We start from the raw sequence: 22,787 nt of genomic DNA, 5'->3' as shown, positions 1-22,787 counted from the left end.
CTCACCTTCGCGTCAGCGGTCTCATTAGTTCAGTTTGTCTTCAGCCTCAGGTCACCCTCCGAGATCTGAGATTTCAGTCCTCAAGTGACCTGAACTTTCAGGTCTATAAACATCACCTCGCTCGCGTACTTAAACCATCCTCCTTATATCCTTATCTTGGCTGATATCGCTGCCGCCACGCCATTAGATCACATAAAGTGTTCTGCTTAATTGATTTCTTCTTTGATCATGTCTTCAACGCCACCATCATCCGCTGCGCCTGCGTCTCCTCGCACTGGCGAGGTGACGTTTGATCTCTCACACGAATCCGCGTCCCCTCGCGCTGGCAAGGTTTCGGCCACTAAGGCCACTATCTCCGCCGAGTCCGCCTCAGCTCACTCCGGCAAGGCTTCGACTCCTCGCTCCAGCCGCGTCGCTCATTATCGCCGCCCTTCTGTGTCGTTGGCTTGTGTTTATTGCACTCGTTGCGCTCAATATCTCCTTAATAGTAATGCTGTTCCTTATAACAAGATAGCAATATATAAGTGCCGCCGCTATCAGCTGGGCCAGAAGCATTGCCTACCTGTAAGTCATATTTTTTCTTCAAGCGATTGCTGCTGATGAGGGTAGATTCCCTCAACTTGTGTGCCTCGGATCAATTCCTTGCTCAAGGACGTAGCAAAGGCATCTCCTAATGACACTACAGCCCAGGAGGCGCTTCGTGCGCGGCTCACCAGCCTGGTTGCCGATATTCAACAAACGAACCGTGTCTCCAAGCATGCCTCCGGCATAAGCACTCCTGTCAGCCGCGCCTCCAAGGCGTCGGTGCTCCTCCTGCAAGAGATACAGGCTTTACATGCAACCTGCAGTCGCTTCTTTGATCGATTTCTCAGATTATATTGCAAGGCTGTAAGTTCTATCCTTATTGTGATCAGCTCAAGGTCGCTAACCCGACGCAGCACCAGCTTGACCCTATCAAGAATTCATCTGATAGCGAAGGGGCCATAGAAGGCGTTGTGGGATATTAAGCAGATTGCAATGATTCTGGCATCTGGCCATTGATACCCTATAGCAATAGCATAGATAGCAATACAGCATGTTTAGCTTTTACTTTATTCGTCGGCTCTTCCTGCGTGATTCACCACCATGCCATCTGCGGTCTGCGGCTTCTTGTGCTCATTTTCGCTTGAACTGCTGTAACAATTCCTATACATTTTCAAGATTTTCTTGTGGTAGCCATTGGTCATACTCCTCTAGCCAACCCTTCCATCTCACCTTGTACCAGAAGGCGCCTCGCCATCATTGGTGATCGAGGATTTCTTCTACTTCGTACTCGTCATAATCCTCAAGCTCTGGCGGTGGTAGGATATCTTGCTCGCCGTCGCGGCAGTGGTAAGGCTCTAGCGCTGAGACGTGAAACACATTATGTATCTTTAAGCTTATTAGAAGGTGTATTCTATAGGCTGGACTGCCGACAGGTTCGTCTACTTAAAAAGGACCCATGAATCGCTGTCCCAGCTTCCTGCTTACATCTTATATGCGAAGATTCTTTGTGGAGATTAGCACTAAGTCATTCTTTTGGAATTATTTAGGTTGATATTTTTCATTATAGTACTTCACCTGCTTCTCTAAGGTGTCTTATAGGTAGTACTGCAGCGAATCGCGTAATTCAACTACATGTTATATTCTTTCCTTTGCTGCTGGCACCCTCTCTTCATGGGCACTGTCCTCAGTGTCCAGATCCATATCAGGGTCATAACCATAAACTGCATAAAATAGTGAGCATTTTAGGTCAGCTCAGTAGGAGTTGTTATACACAAACTCAGTGATACATAGGCGCTTCACCCACTCTGTCTGGCATATCACGCAAAACACTCTCAAGTATTCTTGCAATATCTAATTTTGCCTTTCTATCTGGCCATCTGTTTGAGGATAGGAGGCTGTGCTGAGTCTCTGCTTCACCTTCACGTAGTAGCAGAGTTCAGACCAAAATTCAGATGTGAACCTAGGGTCTCTGTCAGATACAATGCCTCCTAGAAAGCCAAACCTTGCAAAGACCAAGTCTATCAGTATATCTGCAACCTCAGGGGCCGAGATCGTCTTCTGAACGGCAAAGTACAGTGCTATTTTTAAGAACTTACATACCACCACCAGTATCGCATTATAGGCGACGTTGCCTCGCATACTGATAGGTATTCCACTTATGAAATCTAGGGCGATCTCTTTTTATGGTCTCCTTGGTATTAGAAGTGCTTGCATTACCCCATAGGGCTTATGCCTTTTGACTTTCGTCTTCTGACACACGTCGCAGCTTTGTACGTACGTGTCGACGTCTTCACCCATGCGAGGCCAGTGGTACTTATGTCTAAGCAGCTCGGCCGTCCGTAATGCACCGAAATGACCTACATAGGGATCATCATGATGTCTTCTTAATAGCTCATCTTGCAATACATGTACTGGAGGCACAAACAAGCAATTTGAGTGCATGATCAGATCATCCTTCAGCGCCTAGTGCTTCGTTGCTTCGCCCTTCTCGATCCACCGGCGCAGCTCTTGCACTTTAGTGCTCTGGGCTTGTGCTTCAGCGACTAATTGTCTTGTTGACTTGGCAGTTATAGCATATATATCTTCTTGAGCTAACGCCTCTCTGATGTCGCTCTGGAGCATCATTGGCTCTCCACCCACACTTAGCAGGTCATCCCCTCCAGTACTAACTAGTAGGAGGAAACTCTATTGAGACGACGCCTCTCTAACGCCTCTCCGGAGCATCGTTAGCTCCCTACCTGTACTTAGCAGGTCATCCCCTCCAGTACTAACTGGTAGGAGGAAACTCTATTAGGCTATTGTACTGGCGGCTCGCCTGTGCGTAGCGCTTGTAGACCATACCAATAGTGCGCCCACGATTGTTCTCTCCGGCTCTATAGCCAATTTTATAAATAATGTTGGCAATATTAGATTCGTGGCTTTTTCCACATCATCATAGTCCGGCCTCCTTGACGGCGCATCGGCGGGGTTAAGTTTACCTGTATGGTGCGAAATCATAAAGTCGTAAGCTGATAGGGCCATAGCCCACCTAGCTTGCTAGCTATTCAGCTACTTGACCCTGGCGAAGCCGGTGAGGTTTTGATGATCAGTGATCACCTCAATTGGGTGTGCACTACCATCAAGGTAGTGTCGCCAGTGCCTAAACGCTGCCATGATTGCGAGCAGCTCTTGGTTATACGTCATATAATTTCTCTCTGCTGAGGTAAACTTGCGCGACCAAAAGGCCACGGGGTGCCACATCCCAGTTTCCACATTCAATTGTGACAATACCGCACTTGCGGCGAATGCTGACGCGTCTGTTTCGACGCGAATGCGTCTCGCTGGGTCAAAATAGGCTAATATAGGGGCTGTTGTAAATGCTGTGATAAGTTTGCGGAACGCTTGTTCCTCGTGGTCATTCCAGACAAAGGGTCCCTCCTTTCGGCCATCAACACTTCCTTTAAGGAGGTCGGTGAGTGGGGTTGCCAGCTTCAAGTACCCGTAGATGAACCGTCGATAGAAGTTGCATTACGATTATGGATACCAAATCCACAACTTTTTGGTTTCGTTGATGCACGATCACGAGATAAATTTAAAGGCCGATCTCGATATTGGAGGTACAGAAAACACCTTATACAGTGTGAATGTCGTACCCTTTCACACCATGTACGATTGAGAAGATGTGCACCGCTCCACAATGCGGCTCACCCACGAGATCATCGACACGGAGCGGGGCTTGGGCTGGTCGAAGAATGCGGGAGCTATGTATGTGCTACTCAACAATGGAAGCACTAACATGTGGGGCGAAAAGAGAGGCTACCGCATCACACTAGGTATAGGTATGGGCACAGCTCCTCATCTCACCATAAATGAGTCCACGGCCATTTTGAATGCCGCATCATGGGCGTACCACGACCTGTGGGTACTTAAGCACCATGATCATGAGCGCCGCAGCAGCAGAGAGTACAATGCCATGGAGCCAGAGAGTCCGCTCATCGATTTTGAAAAGATGGTGAACAGCGAGAGGACAGTGCAGCAGGACCTAGTGGTGTATTTTAATCTTGGGAACCATCATGTTCCACATAGTGGTGACGTTCCCAATACGCTTATGCATACAAGCGGGAGCAGCATCATGTTTGTGCCTATAAATTTTCACGACCGAGATCCAAGTCGTGACCGGGTGCAAGGTGTGACGCTGACAATGAACACGAAGGAGGTCGTTGGCGGAAGTAAAGTCGAGTATTTTGGTGCGAAATATGTGGAAGATATGAATGCTCCCTTGGTAAACACTCATTTTTTGATGTTTTTTGTTAACTTTTGTGCTTGTAGAGCTGATATATGTTCCTCAGGAGTGGCTAGAGCCAGATCTGTCCGGTTATTCGACGCCTGATGATTCACTGATGAATCTATCATGGAACTCCACCTTAGCCTCTCTATTAGAGCACAGTGTGTATTCATCTTGGACAGAGTCACTTGTGCGGACAATAAATTGGCTATCACAACTGTAAAAGCATGTAGCATTGCATAAGAATAGCGTTTTCGTGCAGGAGAAGTGTAGTATCTTCAAGATATTCCGTACAGGAAAGGAACCAATTCTTCTCGGAAGATGGTTGGATTAGGCATGTCCCTGATAAACTAGGCTGGAAATGGAGATGCTCCAAATTGGACTTGACGATTACACCATTATATATATAACGAGGTCTAGCCTCTGTCTTTCTTATCTTTTCCAGACCATAATCCAAGTGCATATTTCACGACTCTTATTATCATAGACTTATCAACGAGATCCAACATTTCAGGTAAAATATTTTGGATTTAGCAGAAGGAATGATTGGACCACAAGATATTTCATCAATCAAAATTCATCCCTTATCATTAAACTCCACTGATCGAGTTCTAGAGGACACTATCAAGGAGCGCATAGCCTTGATAGAGGGTAGTCCGCAAATTCTCGGGTCTGATGACTCCTTCTTTATTGCAGATTTGGCCGAGGTCCAGCGCCTCTATGCTACCTGGAAAGCTCATCTGCCCTACGTCAAGCCTCACTATGGTATGTGCAAGGAGTAATTTGAAGTACGATCCAATCAAACTAATCGCATAAATTGCACAGCCGTCAAATGCAACCCCGATCCTATGCTTCTTCGATGCCTTATCCAGCTCGGCATTGGGTTTGATTGTGCATCAATCGAGGAGATGCAGACCGTTTTGAATTTGTGCGTTGCTCCTAACAATATTATATTTGCAAATCCCTGCAAATCCTCGTCGGCTCTCGTCTTTGCAAGTAATAGCGGCATCAGAATGACCACATTTGACAACCTAGACGACCTCGATGCCGTGAAAACATATATGCCCCATGCACAACTGATACTCAGAATCTTTGCAAATGATGATAGTGCCTTGTCGGCCCTCGGAGACAAGTTTGGTGCTCATATGGAATCGACTCCAGTGTTGTTAGAGCGAGCAAAGGAATTGGATCTAGCCATAGTTGGTGTTAGCTTCCACATTGGCAAGTTCTTACACCTCTATGGACGTAGGGAGCTAATGGGGTTTCTTAGGATCAGGGGCCCGTAATCCAGATATTATGAAAAAGGCAATTACTGATGCTAGACTGGTTTGGTCTGCCGCAGAGAAGCTTGGCTTCAATATGACTGTGTTAGACATTGGTGGTGGGTTTCACTCGTCCAAAGTGGAGTTTCAAATGATGGCCAATGCTGTGAATGAATCTTTTTCAACTGCATCATTTCCAAAGCATGTCACCGTAGTTGCAGAACCTGGACGCTTCTTTGCTAAAACTGTCTACACACTGGTCTGTCGTGTTATTTCAAGAAGGAGGCGTGCTGGAGACCTTCCTTGTGATGAACCAGAGATGCTTTACCAGAACGATGGAGTCTTCAGAAACTTTATGAACGCTCTCTTCGAAGGTGAAATATTCACACCAGCGGCTTTGGTTGAGAGCAGCACAACCAGGCACATGCAACGTCAGGGCGGACCACATACTTACCGCATATGGGGTCCAACCTGTGACAGTTCGGACTGTATAACGCGCAAAATGCATTTTACTTGCGAAGTGAAGGTGGATGACTGGCTTATTTATAGAAACATGGGTGGTATGTATAGCATGAAATTTTTTTGGATTTATTTAGGCTAATGTGCTCACCATATAGCCTATGCTTCCGTGACCGCAACGAGATTTAACGGTTTTTCCAGTCAGACGAAGACTTTTTACACTTTTATTGAACGAAATCATGATGTTGTAATCAACGCAGCGGGCCAGAAATCCTCACGCATCGTAGTATAAACTTTATTTAGCTGTCAATCAAAAATAAGATCGTGTGATCCATTTGGTCGCGCCGAAATAAACGAAAAGCCAAAATTTACCGTCATGATAATCAGTGGGCATTAGCTTGGACGCGAGCCTGATGATGATAGTATTTGAAGATGGCACAAAACTTACCGGATTGAGTAAGCTTCCTGCAAAGAAAGTGATGAGCTCATGGTTCTAGGGGCTAACAATTTCCTGACCATCAGGCCACGGGTCATAATCCAGTTCCGGCGTAGAAATCTCGTCATGTTTAAATGATTTTCACTGATTCCTTACGTTCAGACTCTGTGAAGGGGTTATATGTCCGAGTCACATAATTTTATCTGCTACTGCAAATAAACAAGGTCGTCATTGTGTGGCTCTTTCGAGAAGCTCAATGTGTCGTAGTCCACATTAGCACAGGATCTTCGAATCCCCCGTAAACTCAAACATGGTTTGCCAACGCTTTTGTCCTGCCGTCTCTCCATTCCTGTTCTTCTTTGGTCGCCTAGCGGACACGTTGAGTCTCGCGAGAGCGAGCCTGGGGTTTGGTCCTGCTGCTTATCTACCAGGTAGCTTAATGTTATTAGGTAACATCTATAGACCAGTACTGATGAAAAACATTATTTCCAGCGTATACGGTGTTTGAGCACCTTTGACATATTTTTATAGGTATCTTATTTGTGGAACTCTGCGCACAATATGTTACGAGGGGGTGGTAGGATATCATACTGTACTTGTTTCTGGAGGTTTTTACTGACTAGTTGACGATGTACTTCTTTATTGACGCAGCTTTGACACCCGTCACAGCAGTGGTAGCATTCTGGATGTTACCGTCTTATATTGGAGAACGCGAAGTAGTTGGTGTCAAGATGGGCCCGATCAAGTAATATAGAGCACCGAGTCTCTCGAAGTTCACCACTAGCTGATCTCGAATAATAAGTTAATTGAACTTACGATTTTACATTCATCCTACACTAAACAATATAGCAAATAAATAAAACATAATATCTTTATGTGATTCTACTAAAGCTTCCATTTGTGGACTAGCACTATCTTGGAAATATAAACCATCAATCATGCTAGATACTTACAAGAAAGGCCCCAAGCCCTGAATAGATTTGGAAAGGATTAAATGCTCGTATTCGCAACTGAGACCGTGAGTTGTCCCCTGAGAACAACAGGTAATACTCTAATGTTGCCGCTTTGTACTAAAATTAAGAGGACGATGGGATTCGAGGAGAAAAATTTGTAAAAAAATATATGAGAGTATCCGGAATAGAAAAGCGAATTGACTCCATATTCGCCCCTCCTCCTCCCTGCGGCATACCTTGTCAGGGAATAAATCCTTTCTCTTCGCGCTACCATCACGAAAAAGTACAAGAAATTTAGTCATCGCATGCAGCTAAGATCCTCCTGATCGTAAAATCTCACCTATCATCCAGGCTGGTATCCCTTTCCAGCTTTTTGTCCCTTCAGAAAGCGTGAATGCTGTTCTATTTATTCCCCAGTCGTGTTGTAGGAAACTATACTCACCTCAGTTTATCCCTCCCATTGTAAGTGGAGTATTTAGGTATGGATACCTTTACAATTGAACAGATGAATGTCTCGTACGTATGCAGATTTTCAACAACATCGTTCTCTCTGATGTAAAAGTTACAGCTTCGACACTGAAAAAGAACCAGACCTCACGATTATATGTCGGCACAAGCGATACTCTGTTCATAAAGCCTTCGTCTGTTCACTATCGGAATTTTTCGAGGGCGCATGCAGGAACGCTTTTAGAGAGGCAAAAGACGGTGTTTTTGATCTTAGCGAGGATGACCCTGAAGCGATAGAACATATGCTCTATTGTACAGCTTGTATTTCATGATTTATGGCTGCTACTAAACTATCTATTTGCAGATATTTACCATCTTGACTATCTTCCTCAGCAGGAAGCGAGCTTGCGAGGAGTTCCAATACTCTCCGAGCCAAAACTATCCACTAGCGATAAGCTCTGCACTAAGTTCACTCGCAAGATGTTAAATTTCGCAACAGTCGAAGATCCGCTCCTAACCACGGCCGATTCAGTCGTTTTACCCCCGTATCCATCACCAAGTATAGCAACCCTAGATTCAGCAACCCCGCTGACACCACCGGCAACTGCAACGTCTCAGACAAGAGAGCCTCCTTGGTTACTGTCTGCAGCTAGCTCCTGTAATAATGAGGAGGAACTGGTGGGCATGTTTGATATGGTGTCTATACCAGACCAGCAACCGGACCATAAACGTGCCAATCTTATAGTGCACACCAACGTATATGCCATTGCAGATCAGTAAGTCCATGTATACCCACTTGCGTTTCTCTTCAGGCTTTATAACGTGTGAATAAATCTTTCAAAACTTTGCAAATGCTTGAAAGAAAAACATACTAACACAGTCTTTAGATACGGTGTACTAGGTCTGAAAGACCTTGCGAAGAAGAAATTCGCTACGCAATTAGAGCATCATTGTGGATCTAGTGAATTTGCCGTATGTTTACGAGAAGTATATCAGACAACTCCTCCGTCCGACCGCGGACTGAGGGACATCTTAATTGGCACTTTCAGGAAGTCTCCAGAACTAATACGGAGACGGGATGTTGAAGATTCTGTGAAACGCACACCAGACCTGGCATGGGATCTCTGTATGATGGTATTGGGGCTGCCTGTATGATGTTTTAATATGTACGGCGTCCGCATAGAATACAATGGGCCTACTCTACAGCAATATGTGGCCAGCTCCAATCCAAGAAAAGTCTACACCACCTTGCCGGTGTCATCAAAATGCCCCCCCCCCCCTCCCCTCCCTCCCCCCCATCACTGGTGATGATGATGGTGTCCATTTATAGTCCGTTTCAGCCGGTTGGGGCTATGCCAGACTTTCTAAGGCTAGTAAGATGCATGTGTCCTCCTCAAGATACAACGTCTAACCTGTAAATTTGTATATAGGCAGGGAACCAAAGCTGACAGTCTCACCCCATAGAAAGAAGGGAAAAGACATGAAAAAACCTCCTTCCAAGATAGTATCTCTAGACCTAGATACCAATCTAAAGGAGAAAAGGGAGGAGACAATTGAGCCAGTGCTCTGTACTCCCCTAACTCTTTCCTTCTCTTAATTGTGTAATAGCCGCCTCTTGCCTTAGCATAACCATTTATTTCTCGCCAAGTCCCTCCTCTATAACTCTCCTATAAGAGCATAGCGCTTAAATAGATTGTGTGTCATGTGAGGCTCTATCAGTTGCGGGCGTGCGCTGATTGCCAGACAACTCCAGATAGATGAGGATTTGGTACTCACTCCTTTTTGACATTGCGCTCTGTTTAGCCTCAGATAAGAGCAAGACCCAGACTGAGTTGACCAGGTGGCACCACGAGGAGGTGACAGATGCGACTTTGCCACAATTAACTCCGAAGCTCTCGCATACACGTGTTCCCAAGATACATTGACATTTGTTGCAGGGAATCGATTCGGACCACCTCGATCTTGTTTTGGACCACCTCGCCCTAATTAGGCCGTATTGGTCATCATTTAGGGTGAGATGGCAGCACAAAATAAAACTACTCTCGCTTAAAAACAATACATAGCCGATTTGGACCAGCCATACCAGCGATTCATATATGGGTGATATAACACCAGGAGTATTCGGACCACCCGTTCAAACCTAAAGCACTTTCATCACCTACAGGACTATGCTTCAGACAAACACGAGTGCGGCGACCCTCATTCTCGTGAGGAGACTGCCCTCCCTCAAATATAGCCGATCTAAGGCGCTTCAAAAAGCCAAATTCGCGACTATAGCCTTCTTGTACAAGGAAGGAATCAATACCACCTGCGCTCTCAATTAAGGTGATGGCTGGATTACCTTCAAAAATATGCCATAGCCTCTCCTCCTCTATGCCAGCGTCTTTAATCTCATCTGTACCAATGAATGTCTCGACCACACAGCCACAAGTTTCTACCATCTGACGTCAACCGGTTGTTCCCACAGCAAACAGAGTCCCCATGATTAATAATTAAGCTTTTTAAACCTATAGAATGGCAGCTTGGTGTGCAGCGCCTTGAAGCTTTCCAATATCCATATCGCATTTCTTCGAGCATAAACAAGGAGGACCTGGCTCATCCAGTACTCGTTGCGGTTTCTTCGGCGTGCGTTGGACAGAAGTTCCTTTGGAAACATAAGTATACTGAGATGTTTTATCTCGTGGTAGGCGACACCTTGAGCGTAGTAAGTCACCATATTCCAGCTCGTAAAGCGGACATGCGAATCCTCTGGACTTTATCAGCCTCGCAATTTCGATCGCTTCCATACGCAGCTTATTATTCTGTTCAATATTAATCTGGGCATATGTTCTGTCCTTATTTATATCTACCATTTGCGGCATATAAGCTGAACCTTCTGCTACACTTTTCATCTGACTGGTGTCCTCATTGTGATGACCTTCTTGAGATATAGCTGATTGAGTGCAGTGGGTTTCCGATGATATGATATGACACTACCACTGCTATCCTTTGTAGCTTATGGATCTAGCATAATATCCTGGTTGATAATTTCCAAATTATCAACCTCTGAATCGGACTCAGCCAATCCCGAATTGCTAGACAGATATATGGGGTCATCTAGCTCCTCTACTGTTGGTAAGGGCTGTGCTGTACTTAAAGTCGCTTAAATAGAGGATGTCACCTTATTTATCTTGCTCCGTGCAAGCCGCAGTGCCATAGATTCTTGTAGAATTTCTCTTTTAAAATTATCCCGAGTTTTTCTGGTTGTCTTTACACGAGGCTCCGCCAGTCTTCTTAGAGTTCCTCTACGAGGTAAGTTTGTCGGTTTGGATTGTTTGAGCTGTGTACCCTTCAACCATATCCATGGTGATCCTTCTTCCTCATCTTGCTGAACAGGAGATATCTGAGGAAAAGCAGGGGGCGAACGAGAGTTGTGGAACTCATGGCCAGTATCTTCTGGTCGCGCTCGTCTTGGCTGCGGCTGATATTATCCAGACTGGGAATCTTCTTGAATCTCGAAGAAAGACGGTTCTCATCTAGTACCTTAGGGACCACCGCCATATAAACCCTGCCACGGGATTCTTGCTCTATGACGCTGCTGAGGTATTGGTATAGGCTCTCCTGGGCGGGCTTCTAGTGTATTAAGAGGCTGGTCGCGATCAAGTCACCAGTGGGGGTGAAAATCTGCTATTGTTAATGTAGTAGCAGTAGCAATTCGTTCAAGAATAGTATATTTACAAGGAATACCAAATACAGTAGAACCTACGATATAACGATGCATTCTAGACCGGCTTATTCTAACGATATTGCGAGACCATCGCTATAATGAGGTTTCTTTAGCATTATCTAGCATTATGTAAGCCATCCTGCGATGGTTGATTGCCTCATCTGTTCAACCAATGTCTGGCTTAGATGACTGTAAGTGGATTGGCAGAAGTGTGAGATAGATAGTAGGATTTCAAGAATATCCGCTAGCTCCTGAGAGTATGTCTCTGAGCCGCCTTAAATACACAGGCTCGCTGGGGCCGCGTGTGCGTCTCACCTTCTTACCATTGGCGTGATTTGATTGATTTGATTGATTGATTTGATTGATTCCTACTCGGTTTTGGCCGCTAATTATCTGCAGCCATGCCCGGTTAGGCGGGCTTCGCCAGGTGACCGACACATGACAGGCAATGACCGACGAGAACCGTGGCATGTGACCCTTCACGTCCCTCATCACCACGTGTGTAGTCTCAAAGAGTCAACAAACATGGCCAGTCTCCTCTTTCACCCACCCTCTTACCGTCTGCCTTGACCTTCAAATGGCTGTCACTATTTATTGATACTGGCTCTACTACTAATAATTCCACTGTATATAGGCTTAGAGGGGCATGCCCCGTGTTTCGCCATCTGTAATACCTCCAGTCTCCACCTAATGCTCTGCTCATCTACTCACTCAGCGCCCTCTGCCCTAGGGCCCTCACCTATTCTATAAGTGCAATTGCTTTCATGGCTAGCTTACGCATCGAGAGGATCTTCCATAGGTCCTCTCTGCCTGGTAGATTCCTGAATTCGATCTGTTGTTCGTCCTGGAGCAGTCGGCATCGCAGGAGCGCGTGGCCGACTGTTTGGCGGCCTCCTCTATAATGGCATCCTAGGTTCTCAAATCCTGGTACGCGTTGGAAGAAGAGGAAGTCTCTGAGACTAATTTTCTCGGTTCTCATTTGTACGAGTGAGGCGCTCTCGGCCTTAGTTAGGTCCTTATATAGCTGCAGCACCTTCTTATCTGGTAGCAGTGTTTGGCAGTATATAGCTCTGCCTTTCGTCTCCTGTTGCCAGCTCTTAGTCCAACGGGTGCAGGCGGTCTTATTGACCCACGTCCTCAGCATGGTTCTCAGCAGATGTAGGCGGGGAGGCGTTGGAGCCCTACAGCTCTCCATGCCATCTTCTGCCTATCCTGCGGCGGTCTTTGCGGCCACGTCTGCCTCTTCATTACCATCTATCCCTTCATAAGCCGGGACCTAGTGGATGGTGATAGTATGGCCATTTTTACATAGTTGCTTGATCTGCCGCACAATCTGCTTAGTAATATATGCTCCAGAGCGGCCTTCAAGTTGTATTATAGCGCGTATCGCGGCCTGGTTATCTGTGAATATGTGCACCTGCTTGTAACAAGCTAGCTTTACACCCGCGTCTTTTACCATCCCGAGGGCAAGGTTGATGCCCTGTAGTTCTGCAGCATAGACAGTCGACGTGGTCTCAGGCCCCATGTAGGCCCCTTTTGATTCACCCTCCATTAGCCATATTGCCGCTGCTCCAGTGTGACCCTTAATACTGCTCCCATCTATATAGATACAAGCTTGACCCTCCTCTGCTATGATCCTGTCATGGGTCGCCCGCGCTTTGTCGTCATTTGTTGAAAGCTGTACTACAGGTCCTTGCTGCCATAGTGGCGCTATAAATGGTGTTATCTTTTCATGCTTTTCAAGATCGACGGCTCCCTGCTCTCGTAGTCAGCGGGCGATCCAGCGTAGGGGGCTTATCTGTGGTGTTCTACGCTGGGAGGGGGGGTTGTCCCCATTACCGGCGCTTGATAGCTCCAGCATACTATCAACTATGAGGATCCGGCCTAGTGTGTCCGCGTTGTGCTTCCATATCTGATGCTCAATAGGGAGCAGGTGCGCTTTAATATCCAGGGCCGCCTATAAGGTTGCCCTATATGCCCCGCATATAGCTCTCGCGCCTTGAGCCTGGAGGGTCTTGAGTGTCTTAAGCATGGCGGCTGTGTATGTGCCTTCTGTACCTCCTGGGTTTGACCAGGCGGAGCATGCGTACATCATCTGTGGCACGACCGTGCCTCTATAGATTTTCCGCATGTCTTGTAGGCCTATGCCCTAGGTAGAGCCTCTAATGGAGTTTAGTGCGGCGATTATTTTTGTGACTTTCTGGTGTATCTCTATAACGTGTTCCTTCCATTTGAGCTTTCAGTCCATGATGACCCCAAGGTACTTACATATAGTCTTAGCCTGGATGGTGACTCCCTGGGTTACCAGCGGTCTTTTAAGGTTGATGCGGCTTTATGCTCTTATAAAGTGTACTAGCTGGAACTTTTCTGGTGCGAATTTCGCGCCATGGGTTTTTGCCCAATAGTGGGCCTTTTCAAGTGCTAGTTCAATCTTCCCAAATGTCTCATCTATAGAATTACCACACGCCAGGATCGCAGCATTGTTAATGTATCCTACTATTATCACATCCTCTAGCCCGCACTCCTCCATAAGATCTGCATTATAGAAGATATACAAGATAGGTGAAAGGGGTGAGCCCTGCGGGATACCCATTTTAATCCGGTACTCCTCAGATTCGTATCTGTTGAGCACGATTCTGGTGCGCCTGCCGCTCAGGAAGCTCGCTACCCAGCGTACTATTATTTCATCTACCTTTCGCTTCCGGAGGTTGTGTAGGAGACGCTTGGCAGAGACATTGTTAAATGCCCCCATCACGTCTAGGAGGAGAAGGCTAGCTACTCTCACTTCGCCTTTATTCTATGATTTATAAATGCATTTGATTATGGCATGTATCGCATGTTCTGTAGACCGCAGTTTTCGGCCCCCAATGTGTCGGCTGGGGAGCACCTGGTATTTCTCTACTAGTAAGCTGAGTCGCCGGGCGATGACTGCGTCCATGACCTTCCCAATCATATTTAGTAGTGCGATCGGGCGGTACGCTTTAGGGGTTGTATAGTTGTCCTTTCCAGGCTTACGCAAAACCACTGTAGTTGACTCACAGAAGTGGGCCGGGTAGTAGCCTAATTTTAGGCTTTGATTGATGGTGGTCGTGAGGAGTGGTACTAATATTCCTGCGGCTGCCTGCAGCGCCCTGTTAAATATCCTATCTGGCCCTGGGGCCTTTAGCGGGGCTGTGGCATGGATTGCCTCCAATACTTCCTTTCTGGTATCCTTTGGCATCTGCACCTGCCCTGAATAGGATGCCCCTTCTGTATCGCTCAGATCCGCCTCCGGCAGGGGCAGGAAGAAGGTCTCTCTGAATATATCCGCCTTTCCTTGTGGTTCTGTTGCTGGGGTGTCCCCTAAGGCATCAGGCCTCTGTATTATAGGTGTGATGCTTGGGGCTTGGTTACCCCTGTTTCGTGCCCATTTTGCGACCTTCCATAGTGACTCGGCCGAGCTCGCCGCTTTTGTCACCCGGTCTCTGTGTGCTTTTTGGAGTGCTCTTGCGATGGTCTTGCCCTTGAGTTTCCTAGCTTCTTGATAGTCCTCCCACGCCTTAGCCGTCGGCCGCCAGGAGTACCTTCTGCGGAGGCGCTTCATTTCTGCAAGTGTTTCTCGGCATATATCGTCCCACCCCTCCTTTATCTTAGGGCTAGGCCTCCTTAGAGGTAGGACCCTTTCTGTCGCTTTATTGATTGCGGTGACAATGTGCTGGACATACTCATCTAGCGATTTCTTTGTGTCTGGCCTGCACTTGGGTGTGAGGACCTTCTTGAGAGCCTCGCAGAACTTTTCCTCGTCTAGGTATTTCTACTGGCGTTTGGGCTTAGGTTCTGTCATCCAGATCCTTATATCTAGCATAGTGCTGATCAGTAGGTGGTCAGAGTTATGGTCAACATCCTCATCTATCCCACAGCGGACTATCCGGTCGACCAGACCTAGCGTCATCTAACAGAGGTCTATGGTCGTCTGGCCAAGGCCATTATTAAACGTGATTGTGCCTGGTTCCAGCACATTTATCATATTCAGGTCGTCCATAATCTCGATGAGTTCCTCTAACTCTAGCTCTTCTCTTATAACTCCTAAGCCTCCCTATAGTTAGTGGTGTAGGTTGAAGTCACCAAGCGCTATCTGCTCTTTTATAGTGTGTTTCCCTAGCTAGGCTCATAAGACTGGGAGGGTGGCTGCCTGGTCTTCGCCTTGGCCTGGGTTGTATACATTATGCAGTATCAGTTCATTTTCTGCTTCCTCTTCGCCTATGAGGATCCGCAGTGTGCATAGGTCTTGTATATATTACTCAATTTGCCAGCGGGTATGGTCTAGGTGCTTGTTGATGAAGAAGCATACCTGCGCCAGGTGTTCCTTTATACTGTCCATTGGATAGCACAGGTGGAAGGTGTTCTTTGCGGGGTGGTGTGTTGTGTCCTTGAATGGATTACGCCAGGGTTCTTGGATAGCGATTATATCATAGGTCGCTATGCTTGGGTCTCGGAGTAGTGTTGCCATGACCTGGTTCTTTGATTTACGGACATTATACTACAGTATCTTCAATTGGTCTTGTTTTATTATTAGTCACTGTCGCTATCGAGGTCCATGTTTTAGGTACTGCAGCGTATTGTGATGTTTGAGTCTATCATTTCCAGCGCCTTTCTGCTAGGCTTTAGTGGCCTCTGCGGTCGCTGGTTCGACTCCTCATTTTCTTTCCCCTCCGGCGCTGCCCTCTTCTGGCCTCTCGCGGAGGCTTGGGTCGTTTTCGTGTCCCATATCGACCTTGTCCTCTGCAGTGTGGGGCCCACTGCAGCAGCCGGCGAGTCACTTCCCGTCATTGGCGCAACCGCATGGTATCGTGGCCTATTGGCGTAGGCCACCCTCACCTTAGCCAGCTCGTTTTTCCTAGTTGGGCACAAGCGGTTCCACGCCTCGTGTGTACCGCGGCATGCTGCACATTTCCTGGGGGCGTTCCGGTCTCCTTTTGATGGGCAGTCCCTTGAGTCATGTTCTAGCGTGTAGTAGCCACATGTCTTTGCTGCTTTGCACTGGGTTCCTATATGGCCATATGCCTGACACTTGAAACACTGCTTCAGGCGGCACTGCCGTTTGTAGCGCTCGCTCTGGCACATCTCTCTTTGCCACACTAGGCCCTCATCGATAATCTTATTAGCATCCTCTAGCCTTATAAACTCTATAATAATTGATGACATCGCTTTGCTTGGTGCCTGTCAGGTAAGCCATCTCATGTATTTGATCTCTGCGTTTGGGATAAAGGGTTTACTGTCCTGTAGGATGGCGTTTCTTATGTCTTCCTGCTTGTCCATGTTGACTGTGCTAACCTGTATGCCGTGTACTAAGACGCCATAGGTCGGGTTCCTGACTGAGGATCCGCAACCGATTCGTGCCACCCAGTCGTCGTCAACCATGCGATTACCTAAAGCGAGAACGAACACATCACCGGTATCACCATAATGTCAGCTAACCAATTAAAGAGCGGAGACCTTAGTATCCGAACAACAACAGGCAAGGAGACCTAACTCCTGCGGCAATTCACAGTGCGTTTTAAGAGTCCGCGGGTTCATTGCTTGTAGTCGTTCGATCGTGTGGCTGTCTCTGATGTTCACTATGATCTCCTGCTGGGTCGGCGCGGTGGGAGGCATCCTTTGCTTATGCGTCTGTACGCTGTAAGCGCCTCTGGCCGCTGCCGCAGCGTAGTTCATAGGTGTCCCTTCCTAGGGTCGTATTCCTTTGTTCTTAATTTCTTTCGCGATGTCCACCGTGGTCCTGCTAATCGCCGCTGCCTCGAGGGCTGCTGCTTTTGCCTCTTCGCTGATGATTGCTGTCTTTTGGGCTTCTGTAGTAAGGCTGCGTATTCCCTCTTTTATCACCACTATTTCTCTCACTAAGTCTTCTATCCCTATTTAGAGCTGCGCTTGGATAGCACAGATTGCATCATGGACATGGACAAGATCCGGAGCTTGCTATACCTTCATCACAAAGTTAAGGGCTGTGAAGATTATCGATTTTACCAAGTCTAGTTCAACAGTGCGGCTAGACGTGCTGTGTACGAATTGCGCTGCCGCTTGAAGGTGCTTCGCTAGTTGGGTAGCATGCTCTGGCAGTCTGTTTGAGCAGGACTCCCCCCTGGGCCAGGGAATTGACATACCTGTATTTCACGCGTTGGGCGCCGCGTCAGGCCTGTCAATTCGTCTAACTGCTAGGTAGAGGAGTGTGTATGCTCAATTAGCACTACTAGATATCAAGAATTCACGTTCTCGCTGTTGTGGTCTCTTTCTTTCACGTGGCCTCAGTCTACCAGCACTTGTTGAAAAGTTGGTGGATTTTGGACCACGTGACGCTTGGTAATCGGCCGACACGCGGTCAGTCTATACACGTGCCAATATCACGTGACATGAGGAAACGCTGGCCACATAAGAGAGGAGAGCCAGGGGTAGGGGACCAGAGAACAATCATACAATCCATCAGTCTAGACTACATAGAATGAACTAGACAAGCTTACGGTCCGACTTACGGAGTATGCATCATTCATCATTCCCGTGATACTCCGCACGGACACTGACACACGCATTGGGCTAGGCCCAACACGCCCCACTTCGCCTTGTTGTGTAAACAAGACCAGCCGACCCTTACACTCCTCATCTGTTTTCCATCACCACTATCTTCAGCTGGCTGTCGCCGCCTGTATCATGCTGGCTAATCTACTAATACTTGCTCTAGTATTCGGCTCCTGGAGTCTTGAGGCCTCTATGTTGCATCCTGCGTACCTCAATCCCCTCAATGCTCTGTATTATCTGTTATGCCTCTCTGTTCACCCTTTGCCCTAAGGGCATGTTCCATAAGTCCGATAGCTTCAATAGCTAAACTGCACCTGCTCAGGATAGCCCTGAGGTTGTTCCTTCCCAGATGCCCTTTAAAATGCTGTTTTCTCTCATCCTTGAGTGACTTGCACTGCAGCAGGATGTGCATAACAGTTTGCGGGCCTTAGTGGCACCCCCGGCAGGTCGCGTCCTGGTATCCTAGTACTCTCCAGCTGGCTAGGAAGTGACGGAGACCGATCTTCTTGGTCCTCATCTGTACCAGGAGAGCGCTCTGTCTTTTACTTAGGTCCTTGTGTAGCTTCAGAGTGCGTTTGGAAGGCGTCGGGTTATAGTGGTATATCACCCTACCCTTACTGTCCTGTGCTCACTCCCTCTGCCATATTATGGCTGCTTTCTTTACTGTCCATATCTTTAGTATTGCCTTAAGAGTATATAGCTCTGCAGGCGGGTCTGCTTTGTCGCCCCTGGCACCCTCCCCTTCCCTCTATCTAGTGGCCTCCTTGGCAGCTCGATCCGCGTCCTTGTTCCTATAGATACCTTTATAGGCTGGGATCTATTGTACCTCTACTTTGTGACCATTGTTCTATAGCCGTTTAATGTGCTGGGCGATTTACTTAGCTATATACGCGCCTAACCTGCCTTTAGGCCTGGTCAGCGTGTGGATCACAGCCTGGTTATCTGTGAAAATAGCGACTCTTTGCTTTCGAGTGCTCTCTTTTGTATGTTCCAGCGCGATTTCCAGTGCCATCTTGATTCCTTGTAACTCTGCTACATACACAGTGGAGGTCTTGTCAGTGCCTATATACGCCTTCCATATGGTCCTTACTGTAGGACAGACCGCCGCGGCTCTGATATAGCCTTTGATGCTACTACCATCTATATAGATGCAAAGGGCCCCCTTTCCGAGCATCTTGTTGTGCATGGCGCGTGCTGCTTCATCACTGGTATCTATATATATAATTAGTCCTGCCTGCCATGACGGCATGATAAATGGTGGGATCATCTCTGGTACCTCTATGCTCAGCTCCTCGATCCCTCCGCGCTTCGGCCCGTATTTTCTGTAGTGGGCTACTGTATTTGGCTCTCTAGTGACCCTATTGTCACTCTGAGCGGTCTAGCAGCTCCGAGATTCCTGGGCTAGATTGCAGCCGCCCTAGCGCCTCTAGGTTGTGCTTCCATATTTGTTGCTTAATAGGTAGTAGGTGCGTTTCAACGTTCAGTGCTAGCCGTGAGGTCGCCTTGTATGCCCCGCTCACAGCGCGGGCCCCTCAGGCTTGAATGGCCTCTAGTTTATTCCGCGTCTGTCCTGTGTACAGTCTGTCATTGCAGCTGGAGTTCGACCATAGCGAACTGGCGTACATCGTTTGTGGGACCCTGCGGTAGATTTTCCGCATGCTCCTGAGGTCTATGCCCCATGTCGAGCTGCCAAGGGCCCCAGTGGCATGCACTGTCTTGGCTGTCTTGCGCTCGATCTCCGCGATGTGCTCCTTCTATTTGAGCTTGCTGTCCATGGTGACGCCTAGATATTTGCATGTCCTTGTAGGAGTGATGATGCCTAATGCTGTCTTTAGGGGCTGCTTCATATCGGTTTTCCTGGCCCTTGAGAAATGAACCAGTTGGAACTTCTCCGGAGCGAACTTTAATGCATGGTTTGCGGACCAGTATTGCGCCCTCTATATTGCCTGTTCCAGCTTCAGAGTGGTCCCTGCTGTGGTGGGCCTGCAGGTGAGCATTGCTGCATCGTCGATATATCTTATGGTGGTCACTTCTGTATTGCAGTTATCTATTAGGTCTAAATTATATAGGATATACAGGATAGGTGAGAGTAGTGATTCCTGAGGTATTCCAGTTTGTATTGCGTACTCCTCTAACTCGAAATTGTCTATCATAATCTATATACGCCTGTCTGCAAGGAGGCTGGCAATCCAGGCGACGATCCGTTCGTCAACTCGTCTTTTCCTAAGCATATATAGGAGCCTTTTATGAGAAATGTTATCAAATGCTCTAGACACGTCTAGGAGCAATAGGCTGGCAACTTCTCCTTTGTTCCATGCTTCGTATATCTTCTCCATAATGGAGTGGAGGGCGTGGTCCGTTGACCGCAGCTGTCTCCTACCCATGTATTGGCGCGGTATCATTTGGTAGGGCTCTACTAAGTAGCTCAGTCTCTAGGTGACTACAGTATCTATTACCTTTCCTATTGTATTGAGTAACGCTATAGGCCTGTATGCCTTCAGCACTGCGTAGTTATCTTTACCTGGCTTTCTGAGCACTACTGTGGTGGATATTCTAAAGTGTTCCGGGTAGTAGCCTAGTCTGAGGCTCTAGTTAAAGATATTGGTGAGGTGTTTTACTAGTAGCTTAGCTCCTGCCTTCAGCGCCTTGTTTGCTATCCTGTCTAGGCCCGCCACTTTTAGCGGGGCGGTGGCTGTTACAGCCTCTAGAACCTCCTTCTCTGTGATCTCTGGTAGGTTTATCTGCTGGTTGTACTGTGCATTCTGGATGTCGTCGAGATCGGCCCTCGGAGGGGCTGGGAAGAAGACTTCTTAGAAAATCTATACCTTCTCCTCAGTGTCTGTTACCTCCTGTCTTATGTTAGGACATTGAATCACTGGTGTGACGCTTAGAGGTTAGTTCTCCCTTATCCTGGCCTACTTTGCTACCTTCCAAAGAGACTCAGGAGTAGCCGCTGCCATCTCTACCCTGTCTCTGTGTGCTGACTTTAGAGCCTTCTTGACCGTCTTGGTCTTTAAGTTCCGTGCAGCTTTGTACGTTTCCCACGACTCCGCTATGCGGTCTATGCTGTAGAACTACTTAAATCATTTTACTTTGGTTAGTACTTGTTTGCATTCCATGTTCCATCCCTCTTTTGCCTATGGTGAGGGGCATGTTTTAGGGAGGACTTTGTTTGCTGCCCTGTTGATCGCGCTTGCAATCTCCTTGGTGTATCGATCTAGTACCCTCTTAGTTCTCAGCTGCTGTACCTGAGGTAGTGTCTATGTGAGCGCCTTCTGAAACCTCTCTTCCACGAGATGCTTCCATCGCCTCACAGGTTTCCTCTCTCTATATTGGACTCTCAGGTCCGTGACTATGCTGATTGGTAGGTGACCAGAGTTATGTTTTATATCTCTGTCTACTTCGCACTGGATTATCTAATCTGCTAATCCTACAGATATCCAGCAGAGGTCGATCATCATCTTCTTTTCTCCCTCTTTATATATGATCGCTCTTTGGCGGAGTATGCTCATCATACCTATGCTCTGCATAATGTCCAGCAGCTCCTCTGCTTCCTCCTCGTGTTTGTCTACCCTTTCTCCACCCTATACCTGGTGATGCAGGTTGAAGTCGCCTAGCGCTATCTGCTCTTCCGCACTGTTCTCCTAGCAGACTTCCTATACCTTTAGAAGCCCGCTCTCGCGTCCTTCCGAGCATTGCGGTAGGTTATACATATTGTGTATGATGATCTGGCTTCCATCCCCACTTTCTTCGCTCTATCTGATGTATAAGGTGTATATATCCCTAGTATATGCTTTAAATTACCATTTGCTCTGGTTCAGCTTCTTATTCACGAAAAAGCAGACCCTTACTGTCTTGCCCTCCCGTTCAGGTATGTAGCAGAGGTGGAAGGTCTCCTTAGCTGGATGGTGTGTGGTGTCTATATATGGGTTCTTCCATAGTTCCTAGATGGCCACGATATTGTACTCTGCTGTCCTAGCGTCTCATATTAGTGTGGCTATTACTATGTCCTTTGATTTTCGAACATTATACTGTAGTATACTTAATTAAATATGCTCCACTATTATAGGGGGATCATATCTATGTTGTCCTCTATTTCTATAGTGGTGATTTTATTAGTGTCTTGCGCCTCTAGTGCCTTATGTGATGGCTGTACCACGCGTTGCGGCCTCTGTCTGCTTTCTGGTGATTCGTTCTCCCTATTCACCTTGATTGATTGATTGATTAATCCTACACGGTTTCAGCTACTTCTTTTGTCGCGTAGCTATGCCCGGCGGAGGATAACGTGGCCTCAGTCTACCAGCACTTGTTGAAAAGTGGGTGGATTTTGGACCTCGTGAAGCTTGGTAATCGGCCGACGCGCATTGGGCTAGGCCCAACACGCCCCACTTTGCCTTGTTGTGGAAACAAGACCAGCCGACCCTTACGCTCCTCATCTGTTTTCCATCACCACCATCTACAGCTGGTTGTCGCCGCCTGTATCATGCTGGCTAATCTACTAATACTTGCTCTAGTATTCGGCTCCTGGAGGCTTGAGGCCTCTGTATTGCATCCTGCGTACCTCAATCCCCTCAATGCTCCGCATTGTCTGTTACGCCTCTCTGTTCACCCTCTGCCCTAAGGGCATGTTCCATAAGTCCGATGGCTTCAATGGCTAAACTACGCCTGCTCAGGATGGCCCTAAGGT

The 22,787-nt window shown here is 47.4% G+C and overlaps 3 protein-coding genes across 3 annotated transcripts; all 3 read left to right on the top strand.

Annotated features, from left to right (window-relative positions):
- Positions 1-228: 228 nt before the first annotated feature.
- Positions 229-1,075, top strand: PV09_09654 (uncharacterized protein; the record flags this gene model as incomplete). The annotated part of the gene is made up of 3 exons (XM_016363757.1): positions 229-564; positions 610-888; positions 939-1,075. 3 exons carry the CDS (start codon positions 229-231, stop codon positions 1,005-1,007), a joined length of 684 nt encoding a protein of 227 aa, XP_016208417.1. The 3' UTR covers positions 1,008-1,075.
- A 2,625-nt stretch (positions 1,076-3,700) lies between these two features.
- On the top strand, positions 3,701-4,511 carry PV09_09653 (uncharacterized protein; the record flags this gene model as incomplete). Its single annotated transcript, XM_016363756.1, has 2 exons — positions 3,701-4,285; positions 4,353-4,511. The coding sequence occupies 2 exons, from the start codon at positions 3,701-3,703 to the stop codon at positions 4,509-4,511; spliced, it is 744 nt and encodes a 247-aa protein (XP_016208416.1).
- Positions 4,512-4,718: 207 nt separating this feature from the next.
- PV09_09652 (uncharacterized protein) lies at positions 4,719-6,301 on the top strand (the record flags this gene model as incomplete). Its single annotated transcript, XM_016363755.1, has 4 exons — positions 4,719-5,053; positions 5,114-5,533; positions 5,565-6,110; positions 6,168-6,301. Exons 1-4 carry the CDS (start codon positions 4,831-4,833, stop codon positions 6,299-6,301), a joined length of 1,323 nt encoding a protein of 440 aa, XP_016208415.1. The 5' UTR covers positions 4,719-4,830.
- Positions 6,302-22,787: the final 16,486 nt, after the last annotated feature.

The sequence above is a fragment of the Verruconis gallopava genome (assembly GCF_000836295.1).
Source record: "Verruconis gallopava strain CBS 43764 unplaced genomic scaffold supercont1.109, whole genome shotgun sequence".
Lineage (NCBI taxonomy): Eukaryota > Fungi > Ascomycota > Dothideomycetes > Venturiales > Sympoventuriaceae > Verruconis > Verruconis gallopava.
This window is presented reverse-complemented; position numbering and strand designations above follow the sequence as displayed.